Genomic DNA, 26,610 nt, shown 5'->3' with positions numbered 1-26,610 from the left:
GAGCAGATGACCTTGTGTTAGCCAAAGTTCTGGGATTGGGGAAGCTGCTGAGTCCCGCCCAGGCCAGCCCTTGATCCAACTTATCCCTCAAGAACCTTCCCACCCTGGGGTGGCTGGCTGGCTCGTCGGTGGAACATGTGACTCTTGATCTCTGGGTTGTAAGTTTGAGCCCCACAGTGGGTATAGAGACTACTTACAAATGAAATCTTTTTTTTTTTTTTTTAAAGGTTTTATTTATTTATTTGACAGAGATCACAAGTAGGCAGAGAGGCAGGCAGAGAGTGAGAGAGAGGGAAGCAGGCTCACCGCTGAGCAGAGAGCCTGATGCGGGACTCGATCCCAGCACCCTGAGATCATGACCTGAGCCGAAGGCAGCGGTTTAACCTACTGAGCCACCCAGGTGCCCCCTTACAAATGAAATCTTAAAAAAAAAAAAAAAAAAAAGGAAGGAAAGAAGAAAAGAAGACACACACACCCCGTCCACCCTGCCGCAGCCAGGCCCGGACTCTCCCTGGTTCCCTCTCTGGGGCCCAGGCAACTGAGCAGGTTGAATCTACCTATAAGAAAACCATCGAGATGAAGGAAGGAGGTCCACAGGCAAACGGACTGAAGCGACTGTCCACATCTCTCAGGGGGGTCTGGGTGCACCCTGAAAGGGGCATCCTTGATGAGAACAGCCTAATCCATGCAAGGAAGCCACAAGGAGAGCTGGTCTGCACCCGTCTGCCCCTACCTCCACGCCTTCCTCCCAGCCCCCTCCTGGCCCCGGTCATCCTTGGCCTGGAAGAGGGTGCCCGGGAGGCACCCAGCATCCACTGCTGAGTCCTGAGTGCCAAGCCTCGCTTAAGACCTGCAACACCTTGCTCATGGACGCAGAGGGAGCTTTAACTTAGTTGTATGTCAGAAGCAACTGTTTTTGTTAGCTTTTATTTCTCAGTTGCCTTGAAAGGAGACGGAGCATACCCTGAAATATTCATTTTCCCCCCATGGGAGTAGGGAAAGCCGCAGAAGTCCCTGGTCCTTCTAGAAGCCACCAGCAGCAGCTGAAGGTGACAGTTTCAACCTTCTCTGCTTCTCACCTGTGAGGCTGGAGGTGGCCGAACAGGAATGGCGGCCGTGAGCGCTCCTCTCTCCCCTGGGAGTGGAGCTGGAGGGGAGCAACAGATTTGGGTAAAGCCTGATCCTATTGCCCTCTGTGCGCCTACCCATGGCTGGTTTGCCCCATTCTGGATCTTCAGACCCTGCCCACCACCTCCTGGGTCCCTCAGGATTCGCTGGCCTTTACCTTCTGTCCAGACAAGACCCCTCCATCCTGGGAGGACCACCTCTTGCTTCTCTGTTGCCTGCCACCCCCCACCTTGGCTCCTGAGTGAGTGGCTCCTTCCAAGCTGGTGAAGGCAGCAGTCATCCCCTGGGGGGTGGGGACACTGCTGGCTTCCAGGGGACAGGGCTCGGGGCTGCCGAACTCCGCCCTAGAACAGGGCTGTGACCACAACCGAGAATGATTCAGCCCAAGATGTCAATTGTGCTGTTATGGAAAAACCTGGGGCTGAAGGTCGGCGCACTGACCAGAGGCTGCCTTTCTCTAAGAACCTTTTTTTTTTTTTAAGATTTTATTTATTGGGCGCCTGGGTGGCTCAGTGGGTTAAGCCGCTGCATTCGGCTCAGGTCATGATCTCAGGGTCCTGGGATCGAGTCCCGCATCGGGCTCTCTGCTCAGCGGAGAGCCTGCTTCCTCCTCTCTCTCTGCCTGCCTCTCTGCCTACTTGTGTTCTCTCTCTGTCAAATAAATAAATAAAATCTTAAAAAAAAAAAAAAGATTTTATTTATTTATCTATTTGACAGAGAGAGATCACAAGTAGGCAGAGAGGCAGGCAGAGAGAGAGAGGAGGAAGCAGGCTCTCCGCTGAGCAGAGAGCCCGATGCGGGGCTCGATCCCAGGACCTTGGGATCACGACCTGAGCCGAAGGCAGAGGCTTTAACCCACTGAGCCACCCAGGCGCCCCTCTAAGAACCTTTAAAAAAAAAAAAAAAAAACTTAAAAAGAAATATTGCAGTAAAATATACATGTTATTTGCCATTTTAATCATTTCCAAGTGTACAATTGAGTGGCATTAAGTATCCCTATCATACAACTGTCCCCACCATCCACCTTCAGAACTTTCTTGTCACGTCAGACTGAAACTCTGTCCCCTCTTCATATTAACTCCCCATTCCTCTGGCCCCCAGCCCCCGGTCACCACCCTTCTGCTTTCTGTCTTCTCAGGATGTCTGAAAGTCTGCCTGTCTCCACACACGTGCGTGCTCGCTCTCGCGCTCGCGCTCTCTCTCTCTCTCTCTCACACACACACACACACACACACACAGGCTCACACCCCTGGGGAGGGAGGCATTTGTGCTAGGCCCCGCCCCCAGTCTGGCACAGAAGAATTGGGGGTAAAGTCCACTCCAGTGGTCACGAAACCCCCAACCCCCAGCCCACTGCGGGTGACGTGACGTTTGCTTACAGAGCTGTTCACACCCTGTCTCACTACAGCGCTCCTCCACTGAGCCCCCTTACTCCCCGCCGGTCTCCCTCCTGGACTTGCGAGCTTTGCCTGACTTGGGTTTCTGTTTGTCTCCCTTCCAACCACTCCACCCCCAGCACAGCACCCACATAAATTTGCGTATACATTAATCAGTGTAATTATCACAACTGTCCGGATTCGTAGTGTTACCCGCACTTTTCAGAGGGAAAAGGCTCCAAGGCTTGCCTCAAGTGCCATGCCCTCTAAGTGGTAAAGCTTCCAGAATGACCCAGGTACAAGAGAGGCATTTGAAAGCTGGCTCCTCCTTTGGGTTGAGTCTCTGGAAAAACCCAACCTCAAATCCCAAGGGTTCCAAGGAGGAACACGAGGCTTTGATGTGCCTGAGCAGGGCCAGGGAAAGGCCGCCGGCTGCTTCCCTGACAGCAGCCATTGCAGGGACAAGCCGGAGGCAAAGCGAGAAGCAATTCTCGGGGCTGAACCTGTCCAGACCCCAGCCCCTACCCTCCTCGCCCTTTGCTGGAAATCAGGCTCAGACCCCAGAACTCCCACCGCTCCCTCTCCAGGTGAGGCCTGGGCTCCCCAAGTGGGGCAGAGTGCGAAGCTCCAAATAAGGAAGTGATTTCTCAGAGGCCCTTTATTATAATAATAATATTTACACATAAAAAATTAAAACCTGGCAAATAAGAGATGAGGAAAATAATACAAAGGAGACAAGGCCCAGACATCTGTGGTGAAAGGAGCCCATATGCTGGTGGCAGCCCGGGCACAGGGACCAGCTGTGTGCAGGCACACCTGGGCCCAGGTGTGGAGGGGGCAGGCCCAGGACCCGGCCTCTCCTACTAGAAGCCCCTGGAGGTCTGAGCCAGGGCCCCGGGCTGGCTTGGGCACCTGCCTCGCTCTCCCCCCGCGGTGTGGGAGGCCAGGGGCTGTGGCTGGAAGGGGCCTTTTCCGCCGCATTGCAGCTCAGTGCTGGGGAGGGAGGCCCAGAGGCCGGCAGATGTGGGGCAGCCCCTCCCACCCCATGTTACCGCCATTGTGCCTTTAAGGCCCTTGGCAGCACTAGCTCCGTGCCAGCCGGGAACCCTGGCATCCGGCCAGCCTTGGCCTCTTGGTTAAAGACACACAGTCACACACACAGACACACAGGGGTGCGCCACCTCCCGGAGACACAGCCCAGCAGATGTGCAGGGATGTGGCAGAGACGTGCCCGCCAAAACACACTGACGGCCCCCCTTTCCTCACAACTGCAGGCCCACCAGCCCCCGTCCAAGCAATGGGTTTTCCCAGGTTGACTCTAGCTTCAGGAAACAGCAGGGCAGCCTGTCCCACAGGCGCTGGTGCCAGGCCCACGCTCCCCCCCTCCCCTCTGCTCCAGGCCTTCCTGCAGCCCCTTCTGCCGGCAGCCCGGCATCTGATTGGCCGGAAGTGGCCTTGAGGCAGACAGAACTGGAGAGGGCCACCCTGTGCCAGCTCCCAAGAGAGGTCCTCAAAGCGTTGCTGCTCAGCCTGCCCGGGGTGAATGGAGTCAGGCTCCCAGACTTTGGAACTAGGACCTCCGATTTCCTTTTCCCTGGTGGAGCAGCTAAAAGGGCCACCAGGGGGATGAAGGGACAGCAGAAGCTGTCCAAGCAGAAGCCAACGAGGGCCAACTTTGGAGAGCTTGGGCCTGCCCTAGGGCTCTCACCATTTTCCTTGCCACCAGGGCGGGGAGCTCTCTTCCCTCCCTCCTCCTAGAGATCTCTCTACCATGTAAGCATGTGCCAGAGACAGACAGACAGACACTGATTCCAGGAGAGAACTTCGGGGCCCAGGAGAGCCTCAGAGGTCAGGCAGTCCATGCCCCTGCTGGCCATGGCAGGTGGACACAAGAACCAACATGCCTGCTGGTGGCCGAGCCACTCCGGGTTCCGCCTCCAGCTGAGACACCTGTCCACCTGGAAGAGGGCCTGGCTGTGCTCTTTGAAGTCAGCCTCAAAGGCTTTCAGGAGGAGCTGGAGGCTCTCTCTGAAAAGCCATTCTGTATAGGAGATGCATACATTTAAGTAAATCCCTTTTGAAATGATTCCTATTTTCAACCTCTACCATCCATGCTTGGGGTTTGGTAAGAAGGAAACCCACCATGGGAAATAGGGCTTTCTTTTCTATGCTTCACGTACCTCTCTGAAGCTTCAAATGGGTATCTCCCCACCCTGCAGCACCCCACTGGGGCACACTCCCTCTGCCCCACCCCACAATGTGATTTCAGAGCTTTAATCCTATCCCCTCCAGCCTCCGTCTCTCCGGACCAGAGAGCCATAATCTCTTTCGTCTGTCCTCACTTGGCAGCACCACCTTCCCCTTGATCAAGCTAGCTGCTGGGCTCTGGAGCTTTTCCAGTTCGATTATATCTTTCTCAAGGTGGCAGGACCGAAAGGCACCCAATTCTCCAGGCGAGGATGATGAAAGAAAAGCAGCGTCAACAGCTCTGTCCAGATGCACCTGCCGGCGAGTCCCCGCCGCATGGGAATGGTGCAGGTGCGGCTCAGGCTCTAGAGAAGGCCACGGGCAACTAGGAAGCCCAGGGAGGCCAGACCCGGGGAAGTGCGTGACTTTCCCTGGAGGTGGCCCTATAATATGACTCCAAGGAAGGGGCCAGGGAGGGATGAAAAGCAACAGGGTTTCTGGAAAAACAAAATGGAGATGCTGGGAGCTGCTCCCCTACTAAGACCAGCTAGAGGGGCCTCCCAAAAGGGCTGCTGCCAAATCTGCTCTCTTCCAGAAGTCTCTGTCTCTGACAGTAACACTGACGCCATCCCTGGGGCCTGAAACATCTCCTTCCTCCCCTTGCTCTCCCCACTCTATGGCCGCCAGCAGCCCGGGCCCTGCCAATTCTGTCCCCCACCACCTCCCCCCCAGCAGGCTCTGGGGGTGATTTCTGGCACCATTCCACTCTCCTATCTCCCTGCATCCTCTCGTGCTCGACCCACCGCACTCACAGATGCCAGGCCCAGCTTCCCTAAACATGACTCCCTTCACTTCATGCTCCCACCCCCTCAGAAACCTTCCAGATAAACACATTTCAGAGACGATAAAGTGTAAACCGCTCAGGCCGCCCGCCGAGACCTCTCCATCCAAGGTCTAATGTGTTCATACGTGAAACCCTCAGGCGCTCAGCCACACCTGTCAGCACGCAGTCCCCCCCCACCCCCCGTGCACATCTGTCCCTCCACACCTTCGTTCAGGAAGGTCCCAGGTGGGAAAGTCTCCCACTTTGCCCTGGACTTCGAAACATGACCCCCTCACCCCACACCCCGCAACATGTCTTTGGCACTTGAAGACCAGCCCAGCGGCCAGCCTCTCAGTACTGGATGCCATGGGTGAGTGCTGCTTTGACCGATCAGGTGCAGGAATGGGCAGATCAGTCTGCAGGGCTCAGTTACAAGAGAGGTCGGGAACCTCATAAGACAAGTGACAGACCTGCTTTCCTCACACCTTCGAACACATGAGCGGAGGGGCGCCAGCAGTGTCCACACAGGCTCACAGGTGAGGGGGGCCCTCGGAGGGGCTGGCGGCTAGGGTTGGGAGATAACTCTTTCTGGAAATTTTGTGCTTAAAAACCGGGGAGCACCAAGTCCATGAATTGAGGTTCCAGGGATTGTTGAAGGAATCATTCTGACCTGGACACGGAGATGGGATCTGGGCTCTGTCTTAACTTGGGAGACAAACTGAAAGTTCCTATTAGGCTGGCCAATGAACCCATAGAGTCAACTCCCCACAGCTGAGTTAAACTGTCCCCAGCTGGCTTAAGCTGCAGCTGAATGGCTCCCTAACTTCCCGGTTTATACCCCAAGTCTTCTGCTCCGAAGAGGGGCAGCTTTGCCCTCTTGAACTCATTTGGGCATTGTGACAGAGACTTAGCCTCCAACGTGGAGTGAGTAATGCTGGCTTTGGGCTGGCCTGTCTGAGCTCAGCCCCTGCTCCCAGCACCCCCCTCCGCCTCCCCCTCCCCCTACGGGTTATTCTTAGCAAGAGGTGACCTCAGAATGCTCCCACTGAGCAAAAATAACCCTGGAGGAAGTTGGTGAGTATAAATCTTCAATGAATAAATACATATAGCTAGCAAACAGGGTACAGCACCCCAAAGGGCTGGTCACCCCGCCAGGGTCTGGTGGCCAAGGGCAGAGACTGTCCCTCCTGACGCCCCCGTTGGAACCAGCATGAAAGACAAAGGTGGTGGCAGGGCTGCCTGGGCTTGTGACCAGGCAGGACCCAGCTTCCGCCGCCCTCACTTGTTACGTCCTCGGGAGCTGGTGAACAGGAAGATGCCTCTTCCTCTCACCCTGAGGCTCACACCCACACACAGGCTCACACTCTCCGGCCATCAGAAACCAGCCGAGCACACTGCTGTCCCATCTCCCCATCAAGGGCACCGGCCAGCCCACAGGCCCTGAGCCCAGGTGCCGGCTCCCTTCCTAAGCCCCGCCCAGCCCTGCACCGGCTTCCTGTTTCCTGTCGCTGGCTCCGCTCAAGCATCCTGGCTCGGAGGCCACCGCCGGGGACTGCTGCCGCTGCCTGCTTTGAACGGGCCCAACTCTCACTCCTCAGCCCACCTCAGCCTTCCCCGCTGGCCCATAGGCTCCCTGGTACTTAGGTCAATCACCTATAATCCTATTATATATAGGAGTTCTGTTTCCCCTGTATGCTCTTTGGACTGGGTCTACACTTCTTTCCAACAGCCCTGCATTCGCATGATAACTTAAAGGGGATTCTGGACACTCAGGCTTCCAGAGCACGTGACTGGAGTGGTGAGGAGGAAAGAGCCCTGCGGGCTCTGCAGGGTGGAACGCGTGGAGTCCAAAACCCAGTTGGCCTCTCTGAACCTCTGTCTCATCTGAATGTGGGCGTGGTGATGAGAGGCCCCGCCTACTTCCCCACAGGGAGGTTATTCTTGCTGAAAGCCGGCTCTGTAGGCCATAAAGTGCTACCAGATTCTGAGGCTTTATTTGTGGTCTCTGGCCTCAGTGAGTGGGCCGACAGTGCAGGGTGGGGTGGCAGTCAGCCTCAAATCTAGTGGAAGGGACAAGCTCTCTCCGTGTGCTTCCTAACTATCTGGTGTGAAAGGCCAGGTTTCAGCTGTAGTTTTCTTAGTTCTCACTCCCTCAAGAAAGGATCCTTTGGTAAAATACAAAATCACGCACATGGATGTGGTGACAGTATCAAACTGATGTAAAAGTTTCAAATGACTTATTCTCCCATTGTATCAAGACCTCTAGCAGGTCAAAGACCAGAGCTGTCCAAGCACATGATCAGTGGGCTTAGTATCTCCTCTTTTATTCCTTAGTGTTCGTTTTGATTAATTTTATAAGCAGCTCAGGAGAGAGGGTCCCAGTGGCTGAGGTGGGCTTGCGAGACGGGATCGGATGGTCTGGGACGGTGGGGCAGGGAGAGAGAAGGGCAGGCTGGACCAGTACGCGAGGTAGCGGAAGAAACGTGCCTGGTGTGTTCCGGGGGCAGCGAGAAATGAGGGTTTCTATGATAAAAGCTGTGGATACTGAGACCCGGAGCAGGGGCAGGAGAGATCATGTGGGAAGGGGTCATTTGGAATATTCCAGACCTTGTCTCATAAGAAATGGGGTCCCTGGAGGCACCTGGGTGGCTTGGTCAGTTAGGCATCTGCCTTCAGCTCAGGTCATGATCTCGGGGTCCTGGGACTGAGCCCCCATGTCGGGCTCCCTGCTTGGCAGGGACTCTACTTCTCCTTCTCCCTCTACCTCTCCCTCTCCCCGCTCATGCTCTCTCTCAAATAAATAAGTAAAATCTTTTTTTTTTTTTAAGATTATATTTATTTATTTGAGAGAGAGAATGAGAGAGAGTACAAGAAAGTGGGGAGAGTCAGAGGAAGAAGGAGACTCCCTGCTGAGCTGGGAGCCCGATGCGGGACTCAGTCCTGGGACTCCAGGATCATGACCTGAGCCGAAGGCAGTCCCTTAACCAACTGAGGCACCCAGGTGCCCCAATAAGTAAAATCTTTAAAAAAAAAAAGAAAAGAAAAAGAAAAGAAAGAAAGAAATGGGGTCCCTCCCTAGGGATTCTTGAACAGAAATGTACCGTGAGCACTATTTAGCGTAAGTGAACGTGACCCTCTTCTCTCTAGCACACCAGGGTGAAAAGTCAGTCTTATTTATCATTGTGGCCTTCTCAGCCTGGTGGGTGCTCACTTGGTGTCATGTGCCTGGCACTGAGAGGTTATAAAGTGGAGTTGGGGGGCAGCGGGGGTCTGGTCCGGGCGGGGGTGCAGCCAGGAGGCTGAGGCCAGAGCAGGAATGAGTGGGACATACCCAGGGGCAGACGGCCCCTGGGGACAAAACAAGGAGAGGGGCAATGCTTCCTTAGCCTGGGGGCCAGGGGATGGTGAGGACACCAGTGGCTGTGCCTCCTTCCTCCCTGCCCAGCACAGAACACGCACAGACCACGACCCCAGCCCGCAGCCAGCTCTCAGCCGGCTTCCCAGCATTTCCCTCTCCGTGCCACCTGCCGGGATCTGCGCCAGGCTTAGCTGGATGACACACACTCAGCTGCTTTAAAGCTCCCTGGTCAATCTGTTCCCAGGGCCACAGCTGCACCAGGTCCCCAAGAAGCCCTCCGGCTCTGCTCCTCTGCTGGGGAGGGGAGGAGGCCAGGACGAGCACCTGCTCCACAAGCAAGCCAGACGGCCTAGAAGCCAGGGGACCAGGAGCCAAGCTGCAGCAGCAGCACCAACGTTGGGGACCTGGGGGTGTGCTGCCTGGGAAGGCCTGCAAACTCTTTTCTCTGGGGTCAGTCTTTGTCTGTTCCCCCAGGGTACAAGGGGTCCCTTTCACAACAGCTGCCTTCCCCATGCTCTCTCTCCCATCCGGGGGCCTCTCTTGAGAGTCCAGGAGGCAGCAGGGGCATGGGCCGGACCGCACCCAGTCTCTAACCCAAACAAGATATACAGTGCCTCCCACCAGGGCTGCTGCCAGGCTCAGGCTGGGCTCCCACCTGAAAAGTCTGATAGACCCTGGCCCCCTGCAGGCCCCTAGGCCCCCCTGCAGGGGAACAGGTTTATTACACTGTCTGCTCTACACAGTTGGACCTACTTGGCTGTTTGCAAAGCACGCCTGCAGGTGGACAGGACGGGTATTACTGGTAGCCGAATTTTCCCAGTGAAGAAGCCAAAGTTCAGAGAAGCTCAGTAACTTGCTCAGGGCCACACAGTTGGGAAGCGGTAAATCCTGTGCTGTGTCTTCTATCAGACTGAGGTTGCTGCGGCCTCCTAGAGAGGAAAGGTTTCGCCGGGCAAGGGCAGGACCGGCCTTTGCTAAGCACTGGCTTTCTCTGGGGCTTGCACACAGTTAATTCCCCCAGGCATCTAGGAGGAATGCGTCCTTATCATCTCTGTTTTTCAGGGGGGGCGGGGAGAGCCAAGGTTCAGACAGTGACTTCTTCAAGATCACAAGCTGGGGAGTGGTGGAGCTAAGATTTAAACATAGGTCTGTTAAGTCTTGAAGACAGTGCTTTTCCTTCTACACTAAGCCCCTGTCCAGGGGCCAGGGGTGGGGAGGGCATAGGCCCCACTGACCTTTGCCCCCACTCTGCCCTGCCTCTCCTCCCTCTCACTGGTCCCTCTCCAGACATTTCCACACACCTGCCCCGGGACTTCTTCGCACTTTCTGTCCCCAGGGGCTCACTCCACCTCCCACTGATGGGTCCTCCCGCTGGTCCTAGGGACTCAGGGATGAGCCAAAAGGTTTCCAGGTCTTTATCTGCTACAGGTGGTGACTCTTGTCCCCAGTGCACCTGGAGGAGGGCCAGGGAGGGGCGGGGGGGGGGGTGGAGCTCTCTCCCGGAGATCATGGTCACACAGGCAGATGGGGAATTACCAGTGGGCTCTGACTCAGCCTGGCTCCCCCTCCCACTCCAGCCCACACTGGGGTCCTCCACCTTCTCCCACAAGAAGGAGAGGAGAGGGGCACCCTGGGAATCGGGGAGTACAGCCTGGAGTCTGCTGCAAGCTGGAAATTCCTTTGAAGTCCCCCGTTTTATCTTTCAACTTCATGTGAATTTTTCATTACAGGCCATAAAATATCCATGTTTGCTTTAATATTAAAATGCTTAAAATTACTTACCAATTAAATGACTTAACTTCTGCCCCCCCTCCCCCGCCCCTCCCAGTCCTCAAGCAGAATCAGCAGCGGTGCACTTTGGTAAGTGCAGGTGCCTGACCTCTGGCTCCGGGGGCCTCTCACCTCCAGGGGCTGCAGCCCTCCCTCCCTCTGCTGTCCCTTTCGCTAAGGCCACTGTGCACCCTGACTCTCCACCCCAAAGGAGAACATTTCCTTGACGGGCTGAATTACAAATCTGAGCTCCCAGCTCCCCCTCGCCTACTTGCTCAACTTTCCCATTCTCAGCTGGAAGGGGCTGACAGAAAGGAACCAGCTGTCTTCTGCGCTGGCCAGAGACTCCGGCTCTGCCTCTGAGGCTGAGGCATCGGCAGGCAGGCACCTAGAGCCCACGGGCCATACCCCCCCCCCCCCCCCGGAGCACTGTTCCTCTTGGACAACCGTGGGGCTCCCACCAGACTCCAAGGTTCTGGCCCCCAGAAGCCTGGGCTTGGAGCTGGCCCCAAAGCCCACACTTGAACAGTGTCTGGTTCTCCTGCTTTATTCTGAAGGGACCCATCAGCCTGCATCTCTCCTCACTTTGATCAGACTCCCAGGCCTTCTCAGGTGGGACTGAGGCCCAGGATGGATGTGTGGATGGGGAGAAAGGGGCCTGAGCAGGCTGGCCTGGGCTCACAGGCAGGCTCTCTTACTGCCCATTCCAGAAGGAAGTCCCAGCTCTGCCACAACTCACAGCGCAAGTTCTCTGCTCTCTAGAGGCTTCGGGTTCAAGGCAGAGAGCAGGAAAGTTGTGAGGGTGGTGATAGAGGTCCAAGGACAGGGAAGGTCAGTGAGCTGGGCAGCTGGAGGACTGCACCCCATGGCCCAGCCCCAATGGTCCCAGGTGCCCGCAGGACACACCTGCCTGCTGTTTAGAGCATGCGTGCCTTTGCACGTGTGCGTGTGTGTGTGTGTGCCTGGGGGATGCCGTGACACTCACCGGGGGGTGCTTGCGCTTCCGCCCAGGCCGCCCCACCTTCCGTGCGGTCGTGCTGGGCTCCTGCCGCTCCTCCTTGCCACGAGCCTCCTCCTGCTCCTCTCCCTCCTGTGGGTACAGACACAGCCTGTGAAGCCGGGGCTGGACCCAAGAGACCCCCTCCCCTGTCCCTCGACCCCCACAATGGCCACACTTCCAGGGCCACTCCAGGCTGTTCCCCCTGGCAGGGCTGGCCTTCATCCGTCTCTGGCCTGGCAACGCCGGAGCCAACCCTTCGGGTCCCACGGAAATAAAACCTCAGGGGACTTCGGGGTTGAAGCCGCTGCCCCGGCGCTCTGCCGCTCTCCCTCCAGGTGGAGATGTTTTCTTAACCACAGAATCACAACACGTGCTCTGACAAAAAAGTGTGTTTCTGGATAGGAGTTTATTTCCGTGACACACATTTTACATGGGTACAAAAATTAAATGAGTCATATATTTAATTGATTGCCTTTCTCGAAAATAAGATCCCCTCAAAAGAAATATTAAATATAGCAATTGGAAATAGGAGTAACACTTGGAATGAGGACCATGGCCAGCGATAGAGAACTTTCGAGGCCCCTGTGAATACACCTGCTCAAAAGTGCTTGCCTGGGGCGCCTGGGTGGCTCCGTGGGTTAAGCCGCTGCCTTCGGCTCAGGTCATGATCTCAGGGTCCTGGGATCAAGTCCCGCATCAGGCTCTCTGCTCAGCAGGGAGCCTGCTTCCTCCTCTCTCTCTCTGCCTGCCTCTCTGCCTACTTGTGATCTCTCTGTGTCAAATAAATAAATAAAATCTTTAAAAAAAAAAAGTGCTTGCCCGTATGCCTGTCACCCCACAGGAGCATCTCGGGGACAGCATCTTGGTTTGTCTGAACGCCCTCCCTGTGTTCATGGAGTTCTAGACCCCAAGTCTGGTTTGGGGACCCATCTCACGCAGCACCTGGCAGGGCCGGGCCCTGCTGCGTTGTCTCTTGGAGCACAGAGGCATAAACCTAGAAAGTCCTCCTGCCTCACCGCTCCACCGGCCCGGCCACAAACCACCCACGGGTCGCTTCTGACTCAGCCGGCTCCAGCATGACTAATCACAAACAGAAACAATGCGGGGGAAGGAGAAAGGGACCCTGACCCAGCGGAGGGACCATGGGCTGCTCTTCAAGCCCCTGTAGGACGTCAGGAGCCAAAGATGGCTTCAGAGTCCTCCCTGGGAAGGGTGCCTCCCCGGAGCAGCACCGGTGCCACGGGAGAAAAAGGCAGGGTGCCCAAGTTCCCAGTGGATTTAATCAAGATGTCCCTCACCATCCTACTTAACTTTCATTTTCTGTGATTTCAAAATAGCTTGTGGTTTGCCTGTCTGTGGGCGGGAGGGGAGGGTCCAGGGTGGAGAGAGAGTCCGCACCAGGACCAGAGACCCCTGACAGGCTCTTTTCAGGAAAACATGGCAGAGAAGATGTGAGAGCAGGAAGGCCACAGTGGGGACAAACTGCCTGTGGAGGGGCAGGGCACGTACCCCACGGTAGGCCAGACCTCTGGTTCTGGGCCGTCCATGAGATCCCCGCAGTCACCCCTGCAGAAGAGGTGATCATCTGGATCGCAGAGAGAAGGCACCCTAATCCTGGTGATAGTTTCCAGCTGGATCTACACACCATGATGGTGAATTTCAGGCCGAGATGGTGCTTTTGGTCTGACTCCACCGCAGCTAAGTGGGCACTGTCTCGATCATTCTGACTAGCTCACTCAGCATTTACAAAACGGAGTCGATGTCAGGTCATGTGAGGTCACGCAATGGCCCAGGACTTAGAGAAGACCAACAAGGGTTGGGGGGGCCCGGCTTGTCCATCAGCTAGTTAATCTATCCCCTTCTCTGGGCCTCACTCTCCTCATCCATAAAAGGGGAGCATGAAGGTGCCCATTCTGCCGGCTTCTCAAGTTTTTAGTAGGAATGAACAAACGTTCTGCCCCCCCTGTATGTTTTGTGCACTGCGAGTTCCCAGAGCCCAGCGCCCGGCCCTGCACGTAGTGAGTAATCCACATGCCCCCCACATGACCCCCCATATACTCCGGGGTGGCAGGAGGCCCACTCAGCCCCTGTGTTTGCCTGGAAAGCACAAGGCCAGACCTTGCCAAGCCACTGGCCACTCTTCAGGGTGGAGCCCCTCAAACTGCAATGCACAAGGCAACAGGCAAGAGGGGGGCACCAATGTGGATCAGGGTCAGTCTGGGTGGCCACAGGATATGGAAAGACTCCTACTGCCCAGAAATTCTGGGCTATGAACTATTTCTTTAAAGGACTGCATTTCTGACAGAAGGATTCATTTGAGTTTGATTCCCAACGGACCAGAGATGCAAAGGCCATTCGGAGCCCCTGCTCAGCACAAAGGAACCTCGGTTACCCCACTGCAACGACCTAATAAAGACACTGGACATTGTGGGACCCCCCGAGCCCTGGCTTCCATCAGTACGGGGAGAAGGAGGGCCCCCGGGGGTACTGGCAGGGGGCTCCTGCGCCACCTCGAGACAGCGGGGAGTCTGCGCGGGCTATGCACATGCACAGGAGGTGCTCGCCACTCAACACACCCCAGGAGGAAGGAATGCTCCGATGCCGGATGCCGTGCATGCTGTGCCCCCGAACCAGGCCCTGACGTGTTGCGAGTGTGGACATCACCAGGGCAGGCCGCCGCGTGTTGAGCCCAGGGCAAGGTGCGCTATGCCCCATCCGGCATTCAGGCCTCAGGCTCCCCTGGTTTGTGCCCAGAGAAACGAAATCTCCCCCCAGAGCCTGCGTGGGGGCTCGAACCTAGGTCTGTGCAACTCCTGGCCCATGTCCCTTCCATCAGGCCCTAAAGTACGGCTCTGTGAAAAACATGTTATTTGGGGCCAACAGACACTCTTTCTCGAGGTATTGATGTCGTGAGAGCACAGAGAAGGGCGGTGGGGCCTCCTGCTCCGGGCCTGCCCAAGTTCACAAAGTTGGGGAGACAACACAGAGGGGGGTGAGCAGATGGCTCAGGGCCATGGCCCTCAAGGAGGCCTATCAAGTGGTCCATTCTCACATCTATCATGGGGCCGGGCTCACTCAATATCTTTGCTGATGGGCTGAGCAAAGGAATGTGAAATATGCTTATCAAATCTGCAAGCAGCACTGAACTCAGCGGCGGCGTCACTAATACCCTGAAAGGGAACAATCCGATCCACAGTGACCTGGAGCAGCTGGAAAACAGTAACAAATTGAGCGGAACAGACATGAGCCCGGGTTGGTTTCCTCATCTGTCCACTAAGGGGACTGAATTAGACAATCCCTATGGTGGCAGGTGGTAGGAGAGGGGCAGAGATCTCTGGTCGGGTGGGATTTGGAGAGGGCGGGGTGGGGGGGAGGTGAGGGGACATTCTGCCCTGCTCTTGACTCACTAGTAGCTTCAGGCTCTTCACCCCGAGCCTTGCTTTCCTCACCTACAAAGCAGGGATGGTAACGTCTTGATAGCAAGGCTGTGACAATTCAGTGAGGGAGTCATATATCCAAGGCTGACCCATGATACAGTCCGTCAAGAACTACTAACTTCTGCGCCACACGTCCTGACCAGCACTGCTCCCAGAACTGCATCGCTCCCTCTTCCCCCTGCCCGCCCTCCCCATCCCCATGCATATCCCAGGGCCCCGCATTTGCAGCCATCACTCACTGTTACAGACAAACCCTAGCATCTGGCTGGTCAACTGCAGTGAGATACTCAGGAACACGGGCTCTCTGATCTTTCCAAAATGCAAAGCTGATTATGTCACTCTGCAGAGCTTAAGCCCTTGCCGAGGGGGCTTCCAGGGGCCTCCAGGATCAAGCCAAGCTCCTTAGCCCGTGTGAAGGAAGGCCCCCAGGATCTGGCGGGTGGCCTCAGTCTCCTCTCCCCCTGCCTTCCTCCCACCCATCGCCAACAGACTGCACCAGGGGGAAGAGCAGGCTGCTTCCCTCCCCGGCACCTTGGCATAGACCATTTCTTCTGCCCCAGCTACCTCCCCCTCAGGTTGACCAGCAAACCCTTAGTCTTCCAACCTCATTTCCCAGATTTCCTTCCCCCAGGCTCCCTCCTCTGATCCTCTGACTGAGGCCACAGACCCTCTCTCCCCCACAGCACCCACTCCCCAGCACTGTAACTGCCAGCCAGCATCCTAGACAGGCCATGAGTCCCTTGCGGGGAGGGACCGTGTGTGTCTTAACCTCAGCATCCCCAGTGCCTAGACCAAGGCACCTAGTGTGAGGTAGGCACTCAAAATCCCTTCATGAGTGAATGTCACATAGTAGGTACTCAATAAGGGAGTCCACACACACACACAGAGGTACACATGCAAATCCACAGAGCAGCACAAATATAACTGTGCCTGAGGTTTCAGGGTTGCTCTGATCTTTATGATTTCAAATCAGGAAACAGGATGACTAAAATGTACTTTCTAGGCTTAAACACAATCATGTCGCTTTACATTTATGTAACTCTTTGCAGCTTTCAAAGCACCTTCACATTTGGTGGCCTGTCAGATTAGGTAGTTACCATCAGCCTCTCTAAACTTCTGAGGCTATGATTTGACCTAGATTTTAACACCGCTCACTGGATGGATTATTTTAAGCCACATACAACTTCTCATTCTGATGAGCTGGGCTGGGACGATAATAATCTCTCGCAGTTGTACAGTACATGGTAATTAACAAAGCATTTTCACATACATTGTTTCATTTTATTCTTCTGCTTTACAGCAAGCGGAGCACGTATTATTTTCTTCCATCACACCGGCGGGAACTCTGAAGCTCAGAGGGGTTGTCTAACTTGCAGAGATCAGAGAGCCAGGAGAAAAGGCTTTAGAACCAACATTTAAATCTTTGATTCCCAGCTCGAGGGTCTTTCTGCTGTAACACACCACTCTAGCCTACTACCCTCTGTGCTCCCAACGTGTGTCACTGTGTGCGTCACTGGGAAGCCACGAGCACACAGGCAATCCAAGGCAGAGGCACACACTGGCATCTGCATCCTGTCTCCGAGGCTCCGGCCCGGACACAGGACCCCTCCCCTGAAGAGATCTATGTCCCACCCGGAGCCAGCCCGCCAGATGTACGTGCTCCCTTCAGAACACACACCGGATGCTACCGACCCAGCATCCGCTGAGCAGATGTCTCAAGTTGGTGTTTGAGTGGAGGGGATGAACTCGCCGGATCTAGCCAGCCACTTGCCCAGACCCTTTGGGACAAGAAGCACGTACAGCCTTGGCCAGCTGGCTGGCTGGCCTCCAGGGGTCCGTCTGTGATCGCGGAATTCAGTGAAACCAATTGGCCTCTCCGCCAGGCCTGGTCCCAGTCTGGGCTGCCTGAGGCCCAGGTCTGCAGAGTGACGGCCGCAGGACACCACACACCACACTGCACACACGCATGCACACACACGCGCACACACACACACACACGCTCATGAGTGCCGCGTGCCAGGGCTGGCGGGGTGGGGGGATGGGGCTGCGGTGAGAGTGACCACACGGTGGCCCCCGGGATGGCTGCACACCCTCATACTTCCACATACCCTCCAAAGCCCCCTGTGTTAACGATCTCAGTCACCTCCCAAAGCTATCAGCCCTCTGTTTCAATTATTCAACAATATTCAACACATATTCATCGACCGCTTAGTCGGCTTCACACTGTATATCTGGATGAAAGCCTCCATCCCTCCCAAAAGGCCATGCTCCTGGAGGGCCCGGCCATGTCCTGTTTGGCTCTCCACGCCCCCACAGCTCCCGGGTACCTGCACACAGCATGTGCTCCACGTGTGCCGAATGGCTGAAAACGGTGGTGCTTGTGGGATTTCCCAGGTACCCGCGCCAGGGCTACAGGCCTCTCCCACAACCTGCGTGCCATGCTGGGGCTTCACGGCCTTCCAGAATGGAGACTCCATGAGCCACAGGCCCGAGGCACAGGAGCCCAGCCCAGCCACATCAACCTCTGTGGCCAGACCAATGAGCATGCTCAGAAACATTTATCCAGCACCTACTGTGTACTGGATACAAAGATAAGCAAATAGAACACTCAGTTGAGAGAGAGAGAGAGAACACATAAAGAAGTACTTGAGTAGAGTGTCCCCCTCCTTGGACCTGAGCCTACCCCAGCCCTCTGCAGCCCACCCATCCCACCAGGGACTCCCTTTCTGGAAGCACTACAACACTACATAGGGCATGATTTTTCTCTTGGTTTACAGAGGGAAGGAATCCAGACAAAACCGTTCATAGCCACGTGACCTTTGCGAACTTTCTTAACCTCCCTGTGCCTCAATTCCTCACCTCTGAAATGGGGATAATGAGAGAAGATGCCTCCAGGGCAGCCGTGAGGATTAAGTGAGTTAATTGCCAAGCCAAGCAAACTCCTTTCTATGACCTTCCATACTGTGCAAACATTGCGTGGGACGATTATAAGTAATATCCCTAATTGCCCTGTGGCTCTCCGCAGCAGGGCAGGGCCAGGCCGAGGTGCCAGAGAGGAAGGGCATCACCTCCACTTCCCCCTCATCTGGGATACCCACGGCAACCTGCTCTTTCCTGCTCTGTAGAGCTGAGAGCGGCTATTCCCGCCCAGGCCCTGGGGGACACGCTTCTTGGCAGGGAGGGGCTCCATCCCCAGCCTGACCCCTGAAGGCCTGAGGGACCCACACCAGAGCCTCTGAAGGCAGCCACAGCCTCTCCCAACAAGAGTTAGGGCTCCCTGTCTCTGGCTTCAGTGTTGCATCTATTCAATGTGTGAAGGGAAGAGGGGTCCCCAGGCCTGCCTGTTCTCAGGGACCCAGAAATAACCTTCCTTCCACACGCCAGGTTCTCCGTGGACCTTCAGGCCACACCTTTCACACCCTACCTGTATTTTCCACACTCTCGCCCCGTGGATCTACAGCACGAATGTGCAGGCAGGTGGTAGATAAAGAGATTGCTAGGTAGGTAGTAGCAAGCTAGCTAGTTACCCAAAGTGAGTCCCAAGACGAACAGAATACATGCCAGGCCCCTGTGTTAAACACACACCATGTCAAACTCTCATTTCCCTGCTCAGAGGCCACATGAGCGAGTCACACAGCAGAGTCCAGATTCAAACACAGGCCTGTCTCCAGAGTCCCAGTGATGCCGCTCACGACTGTATCAACAGCGGGTTACCTGAGCCGGACACGCACAGGCTACCTCCTTTCCCCGCACCGCACGGAGCGCACACGTTTGATGAACTGAAGGTCTCCGGCAACCCCGTGTCCAGCAGGTCTATCGGTGCCATTTTTCCAACAGCCCTTTGCTCACGTCATAGTCTCTGTGTCACATTCTGGTAATTCTTGCAATATTCCAAATTTTTCCTCATTATTATTATTATATTTGTCGCGATGACTAGCGATTACAACTTGCTGGAAGCTCAGAGGGTTGGCATGTTTTAGCGCTACTTTTAAATGAAGGTGTGTAAATTTGTTTAGACGTGTCATTGCACACCTGATAGACTCCAGAAGAGTACCAGCGTTGGGACGTCGAAAAAAAATTCATCTGACTGGCTTCATTGGGATCCTCGCCTTAGAGTGGTGATCTGAGCCAAGCCGGCAATCTCCCTGAGGTACGCCTGTCCTGTCTAACTCAGAGAACCCCAGCACGAACACACAGGTCCCTGTCAGTGCAGGGGCGGGCCCCGTGTGCTTCATACACCTGCTGCACGTGCCCAAGCATCTTATCAACTCCACTGAGCTACAAATGGATGCGCCCTTCTTCCTAGCTGGGCTCCTGAACAGGGAAGGGGAACGCGGCCTCTTCTGTAACTGCTTGAATGTACTAAGAGGGCTGCTATTTCAACAACCCCTACAGTGACTATTACAAAGCAAAGAGCCGGCCCTCAGCGACGGTGTGTGGGCATCTGAGTGTAATGAAGGCAGAGCGTGCCCGAGCAGGCAACAGACCTATGGACCAGCAAGAACAACGGAGAGCGGAGCTGGGAGAAGCCCACCCAGGGTGCCCCCAAGCCTGTGTACTGCCCGCAGGAAGTGGTGCGTGCCCAAGGGAAGTCGGCACCTGCTAGGCCTCTGGGGTGGCCTTGGGTGAGGAGGGAGAAGCCCGGCCACGGCACTGGCCACACACACATTCACACTCGGGCATGCACACAGCACACTGGCTGTGCTCCCCCAGCATCAATCCACACCCCTCCTGTCGCTTCTACTCCCCAGCTATCCAGGAGAGGCCTCCCTGCTCCAAATGATAGGCATGACCTATAGCTTCCTACCCCCTCTCCTTTACTAGACCCTCTAGGAATGTTTATTCGGTTCATGCAACAGACCTGCGGAGCCCTACTCTGTGTTGGTACTGGGGAAGGTACTTGGAAGGAAAGAGAGGAAGAGGAGAAAAGAGAAACAATGCAGGAGGGAGGGAGGCACGCAGGCGGGGAGGGAAGAAGGGCAAGCAGCTGTGTGGCCACGGCACTGTCTTCACGGAAGAGTGTGTGTCCGCTGTGTGTGTTGTGTGTGTGCGCGCACGTGCTGGCCTTGTATGTGAATTCTTACTGGAGATGAAGTGCCCCCAAACCTCAACCCCAGGACAAGAGCATGGCCACACTGAGTAAAGCATTCTCTGACCATCCCTACTTCCAGTCTGGACCAACGCCCTTGAACCTGCAGCAGAAGCACCGTGGGCAGGGCTGTGGGCATCAGGGCTTTATGCGGGCGGGAAGGCTGGGGGGAGCCTGCCTGAGTGCCACGGCCCCGGAAGAGCATTCACTGGCTATATGACCTTAGTGAAGTGACCCCACGTGTCTAGGCATCCATGTAGTCATTCAGAAGATAGAGTGCTGAAAAATACAGCCTACCTTATGGAGCAACCCTACGAGCGAAATAAGAGCGAACTAAGATCACGCGAGCGCAGAGCTTAAAGTAGCAGCTGGCAGGGAGTCAGCACTCGGCGCATCTTGGCTGTTGTGTTTCTGAGGCCGGAGGAAAGAAAGCGGGGAGCCGCACGATCGGGGGCCCAGCCTGGGGCTTGGACTCTTGGCTAGGCGCTAATTCACATGTGGGGATCTGAGGAGGCCCTTCTAGCCCCAAGGTGGGAATGCTCTCGGTCTCCTTTCCTGCTCCCTGTTCCCCCTCCCCCCTGTGCAGGACCCGATACTCCACCCAGGCTCCTGGCCTCCCTGCTGTCACCTCCCACCCATCTCCCCTAAGGCCACCTCCCCCTCCCTCCACTGTGGCCACATTTCCCCAGATGACCCAGCCTGGTGAGAACCCCAGCGCTCAGCCCCCCCAAAACCTGCATTGTCCCAGCATTCCCCACTCGCTCCCTCCCCACCCAACATATGGACAGCAGGGTAGGGGAGGCTGCCGGACGAATGGATGCTGGGCAGACGTCTCTGTGCACTCCCAGCCATAAGCGAGCTCCTTGGCTCTCACCGCTGGCTCTTGCCGCTGGCACTGCACCCAGCCTGCCTGATCGAGGCCCCGGGCTGTTCCCCTGTGGAGGGTCTTACCGCTCTCATTTTCTTCCAACCCTAGCCACAAGGGACTTCCTGAGCACCAGCTCCAGGCTAGTCAGGCCCCGCCCTCGGGGGGCAGCAGTGGGGCTGGGTGTTGTCCACACCGGTACTTCTCAGATGCCCTAGAGAGAGGCCTGGCTAAAACAAGGACTGCTGGGCTCCAGCCCCACAAGCTCTGATTGGCATGTCTTAACCTTTCCAGGTGCCACCAGTGTTCTCAAAAGAACCACGGGTCCCGTCCAAACCGTAATTCAAGGCAGACTGAAGCAGCAAGGGCTTTGACCAGAGAGGAGCGGTGAGAATCAGGGAGAAGGCCCACCAGGCAGAGGAAGAAGCATAAACAAAGGGCTGGCGGTTCCAGGAAGTACCACAGTGGAAGGTGCGTGAAGGCGTGGCCGGGAAGGAGGCTGGAAGGGCACGTGGGGCCCAGGGCCAGCGGGTGGCCACACCCCTTCCCTCTGGCTCACCAAACAGTTCCTTAGTGCCAGGTGCTCCGGGAGACTCGGCCAGGCTCCTTGGGCGGTAGCCCAAGACCATCTTCCCCCTCCGTGGTGACATGGCACCGCAGCCCCAGGCCTGGCTTTCTCCGGCTGCCGTGGGAGACTGGCAATGTCTCTACCCGCCCTCTGCCGAGGCTCCCAGGGCGGCTCCCAGGGCAGCTCCCCCGAGCTGCGGAAGCCAGCCCAGAGGGGCTGGGGGGGTGGGCCAGGTGAGCCAGTGTGCGCCCGGTGGGCGTGGGCAGCTGGAGAGGGGCCCTGCTCTATCAGCACCAGGATCTGGGGCCGGGTATGTGTTTATTGCCGCATGAGCCAGAACAGTTACTATGGGTAGATAATAATAGCAATCGTAATCCCTCATAATTGGACCAGACTTTGCTGTTTGCAGGGCATTTCCATGCCCATGACCTCATCTGACTTCCCCAACCACCCTGTAAAACAGGCACAGCTAGAGTTACTATCCCCACTTTACAGCTGAGCATACGCGAGCCCAGATGGCCTGAAGTCACATCTCCAGGAAGTGGTAGACTCAGGCCTGGGACCTGGGGCTTCTGACTCTGTCCAGGGCTCTTTCTCGATCTTGAACTGTCAGAACAGAGAGCCTGCTCTGCCGCTCTCCATGCGAGGGAGCCAGGGGCTCTGGTATCTAGGGCAGCACTGGTAATGAGAGAAGCTTGGCCTGACTGTCCCCACCTTGCCCACCTGCAGGGGGCGGGGCAGCTGATCACCAACTGCAAGTGTACGGACACAGAGCTCTGTCAGCACTGAGTCCAGGCATCAAACCGGGTAGGGAGCTCAGGGTCACCTAATCCAACAGAGGAGCAAAACAGACCTGACCAGGGGTAGGGAATTATGCAGAGCCACAGGTGGCTGGCCGCAGGTGGCCCCGACTCTCTGTGGGTCGACTGCTGCCTGAGACAGGAGTAGCTCGAAAGGCCCAGAGGATAAACTGGACTGCCTGTTCTTTTTCTGTGGGTTCAGAAAGAAGGGGACCCACAGCCCCTAGGAGCCTGGCTCAGTGGACCACGGCAAGCACTTTCTCCCCGACCTGCTGGGTATACACCCCCAACTAGGGCATCCCGCATGACTCCAGGCTGTGAAGGCAGGTGCCAGGACTTCATGCGCACACCTGCATGTCTCCACACAAGGACTGATCCAGTGGGAAAGGTTCTGATCCAGCAGGCTCTCATCTGGACCCACCACTGGGTAGCTGGGCTCAGCTTCCTCATCTGTAAACGAGGGCCATCTGTCCTTGCCTCACTTATTTCAAGGGTTGTTCCTGAGAGACAACTGGCTGGAAACCATTCAGAAAACAGAAACAAGCTGTAAGGCTGAGGGAGCCCAGGAAGGAGCTGAGCACGCGTGGGGGCGCATCAGGGAGCATAAGCAGGGGGCGGGTCTCAGAGCTGTCCCCTATGGTGGGCAAGCAGATGCGATGCTCCTTGCAGTGTCCAGGGGGCCCATATCTGGTGCCAGGTGTCCACTCTGGTTCCAGAAGAACAAACTATACCCCCCACCTAGCATTCACCCTCCCTCCTGCTCAGGAAAAGGGGAACAGGCAGAGGAAACTGTGGGGACCAGGGCACAGCAGACAGGACACCCCAGGAAGGCCTATGGCTGGCACAGCTTCCCCAGAAAGGTGGTGGGGTTTACCATCTCACTGACAGAGAGTGAAAACAGAGTCTAACTGTTGGGGTTCAGGGCAGCTTTGCCTATAGATGGACGCAGCTTGGTGAGGTCCCAGGCAGCCTGTCGCGGCCAAGCAGGGATCCCTACGGGGCTGCTGGGATCTCCTTTGATTCAGGCCTGTCCTGGAGTTCAACAGAAGGTGATAAGCTCACCCCGCAGGGGGCTTGGAGAACAAGGACGTCATTGGCTCCATGGTCAGAAGTGACACTCAGAGCCCAGGGTGGGGGTGAGGGGCAGGAAATCACCATCTCCAGGATGACTGGTGTCACCGTGTGCTTGGCGCTCTGAGAGGGGGAGCCCTCACGTGGCCTCCTAGCTACGGAGCCTCCCCAAACTTGCCTTTGGCCTCGCAGAAGCAGAGGCAGCTAAGACAGGTCAAGGACCCCCTGAGGATACAGAGCTGGTAGATGCGAATCCAGAAAGGAAGCTGGGTTTGGGGACACTTTGCCAGGCTGTCCCCCCACACTGCATACAGACCCGGGGCTTGAACCTCTGCTCAGACACCAGAGGAGTTAGAAAGCCTGGATCCCATAGCGACTGCTTCAAATTCCCGATGTATCCCCAGGACCGAACGTCTACAACCCATGGCCCAAACGGGGACACAGCCCTCCCCATGGCCCAGTGCGGAGACTGAGCTGCACGGTCCAGCGCTCAGCACGCCAGGGCTGTCGCCAGGGCTGTCATCAGGGCTGTCATTACCTGAGGAGGGCCCCTCCCTCCTGCACCCTCTCCCCTCCCCTCCCACGGCTGTGGCCAGAGGGTCCCTCACCTTGCGGTCCTCCTCCCGCTCCAGAGCGGAGCTGCTGGTGTCCCCAGGGCCGCTGGAGGGCATGGCGGGCAGCTGGGCGGTGGGAGGCAGGCTGGGGCTGCGCGGGGCTGGGGGGCTGCTGGGCTTTGGGGAAGGAATTATCGTGGTCTTTGTCAGCAAGAGTTAGATCATAGATCCCGGTGAAACTCTGCCTCCGGCTGTGGGGTGTGGGCTTCCAGTAGCTCCACCTGTGGGGGAGACAAGAGGGGTTAGCACGGCAGGGCACCCCCAACCCCAACCCCGGGCCCCACCTGACACCCACCCACCCCCAGTCAGCCCCATGCGACCCCATGAGGCCTGTTCCTCCGAACTCACTCCTCTTCCCAAGCTCACCGGCAGCTCGGGCCAGCCTAGCCCGCCAGAGAGCGGGGGAAACTGAGGCCGACTCAGCTGGCAGGGTCCTGCCTGGCTTCCCTCAGGGCCTCCTCCTGCCTCCAAGGCACCAGCAGTCTCCCTGGGCCTCCGCGTTGCTGTGGTACAGTGGGCGCCACTTCTGGGCCTTCCAGCGGCCTCCTGCCTCCTCCCTTCTCTTCATTCACGTCTGTTTTCTCCTTTGAAAGCTTCCCGCACCCTCCCTCCCACCCAGCCACCCCCCGGGAAATCCCAGAGGTCCCCAGCCCTGCTACATTTTCCTTCTAATCTGTCCTCCCCTCACGCCCCCACCCCCACACGGCTCCCACCACGTGGAGGAAGTGAGCAGCAGTCACAGGATGTAGTGAAATGAATGTCACCCCACTTCAGGACCAGCGTCTGGGCCCAGAGAAAGCTGAGGTTGAACTCGGGCTGCGGCCAGGCTGAAGGCCCAGGTCTGCAGTGCTGCTGAGAGGCCACAGCCCAGGCCACGCTACTCTCCTCCGCACCCCACGAATCGGCCCCATTTGCCTCGGGAAACTGGGGGGCTCGAGGGGGCCCTCCACACCCACACAGCTTAATTTTAGGGGCTTTTCATCTTCCCGGCTTCAGGTGTGGGCCTCAAGCCAGTAAAATAACAAAGCCCCTGCCGCAGGCCTCAGCTAGGGGTGGGGGTGTTGCGGATTCAACGCCCCCCCCACCCCTGCCCTGCTCACAGACACTGAGTTCTCCGGCTCCCCACCCCCCAGGAGGAAACTCGGGCCAAGCCCCTGCCTCCAGTGCACCCGCCTGCAGGGAGGGGATTGGCAGGAGAAGGAAAGTGGGAGGCAGCTGGATCTGGGCCCACCCACACCCTTCCCCTTCCAGTTCCCGTTCTGCTTCCCCGGCTTCCCCTCCCTCTTGGGCTTCTTCTCCCATCCCCCTCCAACCAAGGCTCCCTGGAAAACCAGGCACTGGAGAAAGCACAGGCTTGGGTCTCCCAGGGGTGCAGCCCCTTCCCCAGGGAGGCACTTCCCTGGGAGGTGGGCTCTGCCTCCTGTGTGGAGGGGGAGGCTGGAGCTGGGACGAGCCTCCTTAGGGCCTGGACAGGAGGAGCTTTAAGTTAAAACCTCACCCCAAGCCCCAAGCCCCAGGCCCCACAGGTGAGCCCTAAGGAAGCTCCAGGTGCAAGGTGTGCTTCTCAGCCCAGCACGGCACTGGGTTCCATGCACGCCCGCTGCCCGGATACACGGATACACGCATGCATGTCTCTCCAAAGAGAGTGTTGCTTTCTGCATCAGAGGCGGTGCTAAACCCGCCTGCCCTCCTTTGGGCAGCTGCTAGTACTCTTACTCTCCCTTTTACAGTTTACAGTTTACAGTGGAACCTCAGGCTCAAAAAGATGAGGATCCATCTCTACTCCAGAGGTCAAGCACAGGCTTGAATCCAGATCTCTCTCGCTAAAGCTCTGAGGCCGATCTCTGGGAAGCTTCATCCCCCAACTTACACCAGCACCCAGAAACAGCTCTCAACAGTCCAAGGGAGAACTGGTACAACCCAGAACTCCATGAGGCTTCCCTCCATTATGGGCTGGCGACTCCCCTTCAAACCCACACACCGTTTGTTAGCACAAACAAGTCCAATGACCCCCTCAGCCCCCACACCAAAACCTTCAAAAGGATGTGGAAGCTAAGAGAGGCAGAGTCTGGTTGGAGAGAATATTGAACCTGGCGTCAGCAGATGTGGGTTCTAGTCCTGCCTCAGGCTTCTGGCCCTCAGCTTCCTCATCCATGAAATGGGCAAGTTGGATGACATAATCTACAAGGCGTCCTCTAGCCCTGCCCTGCCAAGCTGATGGAGGTGCGGAGGGCAAAGAGGAGAAGCAGACAAGGCTGGGACACCCTCAGGAGTCCCAGGGCCCCAACATGGGGTCCATGAAGACCAAGAAGGCACAAAGTAGAGGCAGATAACCTTCTGCCAGATGTTTGTCTCAGCACTGCCCTGTGGCCTAGAAATATCCAGGGAGCTTCTGTGAGGGGAAGAAAAAAGAAACTTTCAGAGAACCTCTGATTGCCAATGAGAAGAGGGAGGAAGTAGGAGGGAAAAGCAGAACATCACAAGGCATTGACCCTGAGGGCAGACACCCCGGAAATGCTCTTTC

General features: G+C 56.7%; 1 protein-coding gene across 3 annotated transcripts in view; it reads right to left on the bottom strand.

Annotated features, from left to right (window-relative positions):
* DNMT3A (DNA methyltransferase 3 alpha) overlaps positions 1–26,610 on the bottom strand; it is a 98,269-nt gene that overhangs the window by 47,495 nt on the left and 24,164 nt on the right. For 2 of the 3 annotated variants that reach the window (XM_059132469.1, XM_059132467.1), the window contains exons 2-3: positions 24,081–24,307; positions 11,628–11,732 (exon numbers count right to left, since the gene is read on the bottom strand). In XM_059132469.1, the coding sequence (XP_058988452.1) occupies positions 11,628–11,732; positions 24,081–24,143 (168 nt within the window). In that variant the 5' untranslated portion in view covers positions 24,144–24,307. Of the gene's footprint in view, positions 1–11,627; positions 11,733–24,080; positions 24,308–24,452; positions 24,701–26,610 lie in introns of those variants that run through there. The other variant, XM_059132468.1, reaches the window with a different exon arrangement.

This window comes from Mustela lutreola, chromosome 9 (assembly GCF_030435805.1).
Source record: "Mustela lutreola isolate mMusLut2 chromosome 9, mMusLut2.pri, whole genome shotgun sequence".
Lineage (NCBI taxonomy): Eukaryota > Metazoa > Chordata > Mammalia > Carnivora > Mustelidae > Mustela > Mustela lutreola.
The sequence above is the reverse complement of the archived record's forward strand: the minus strand, read 5'-3'. Positions and strand labels throughout refer to the sequence as shown.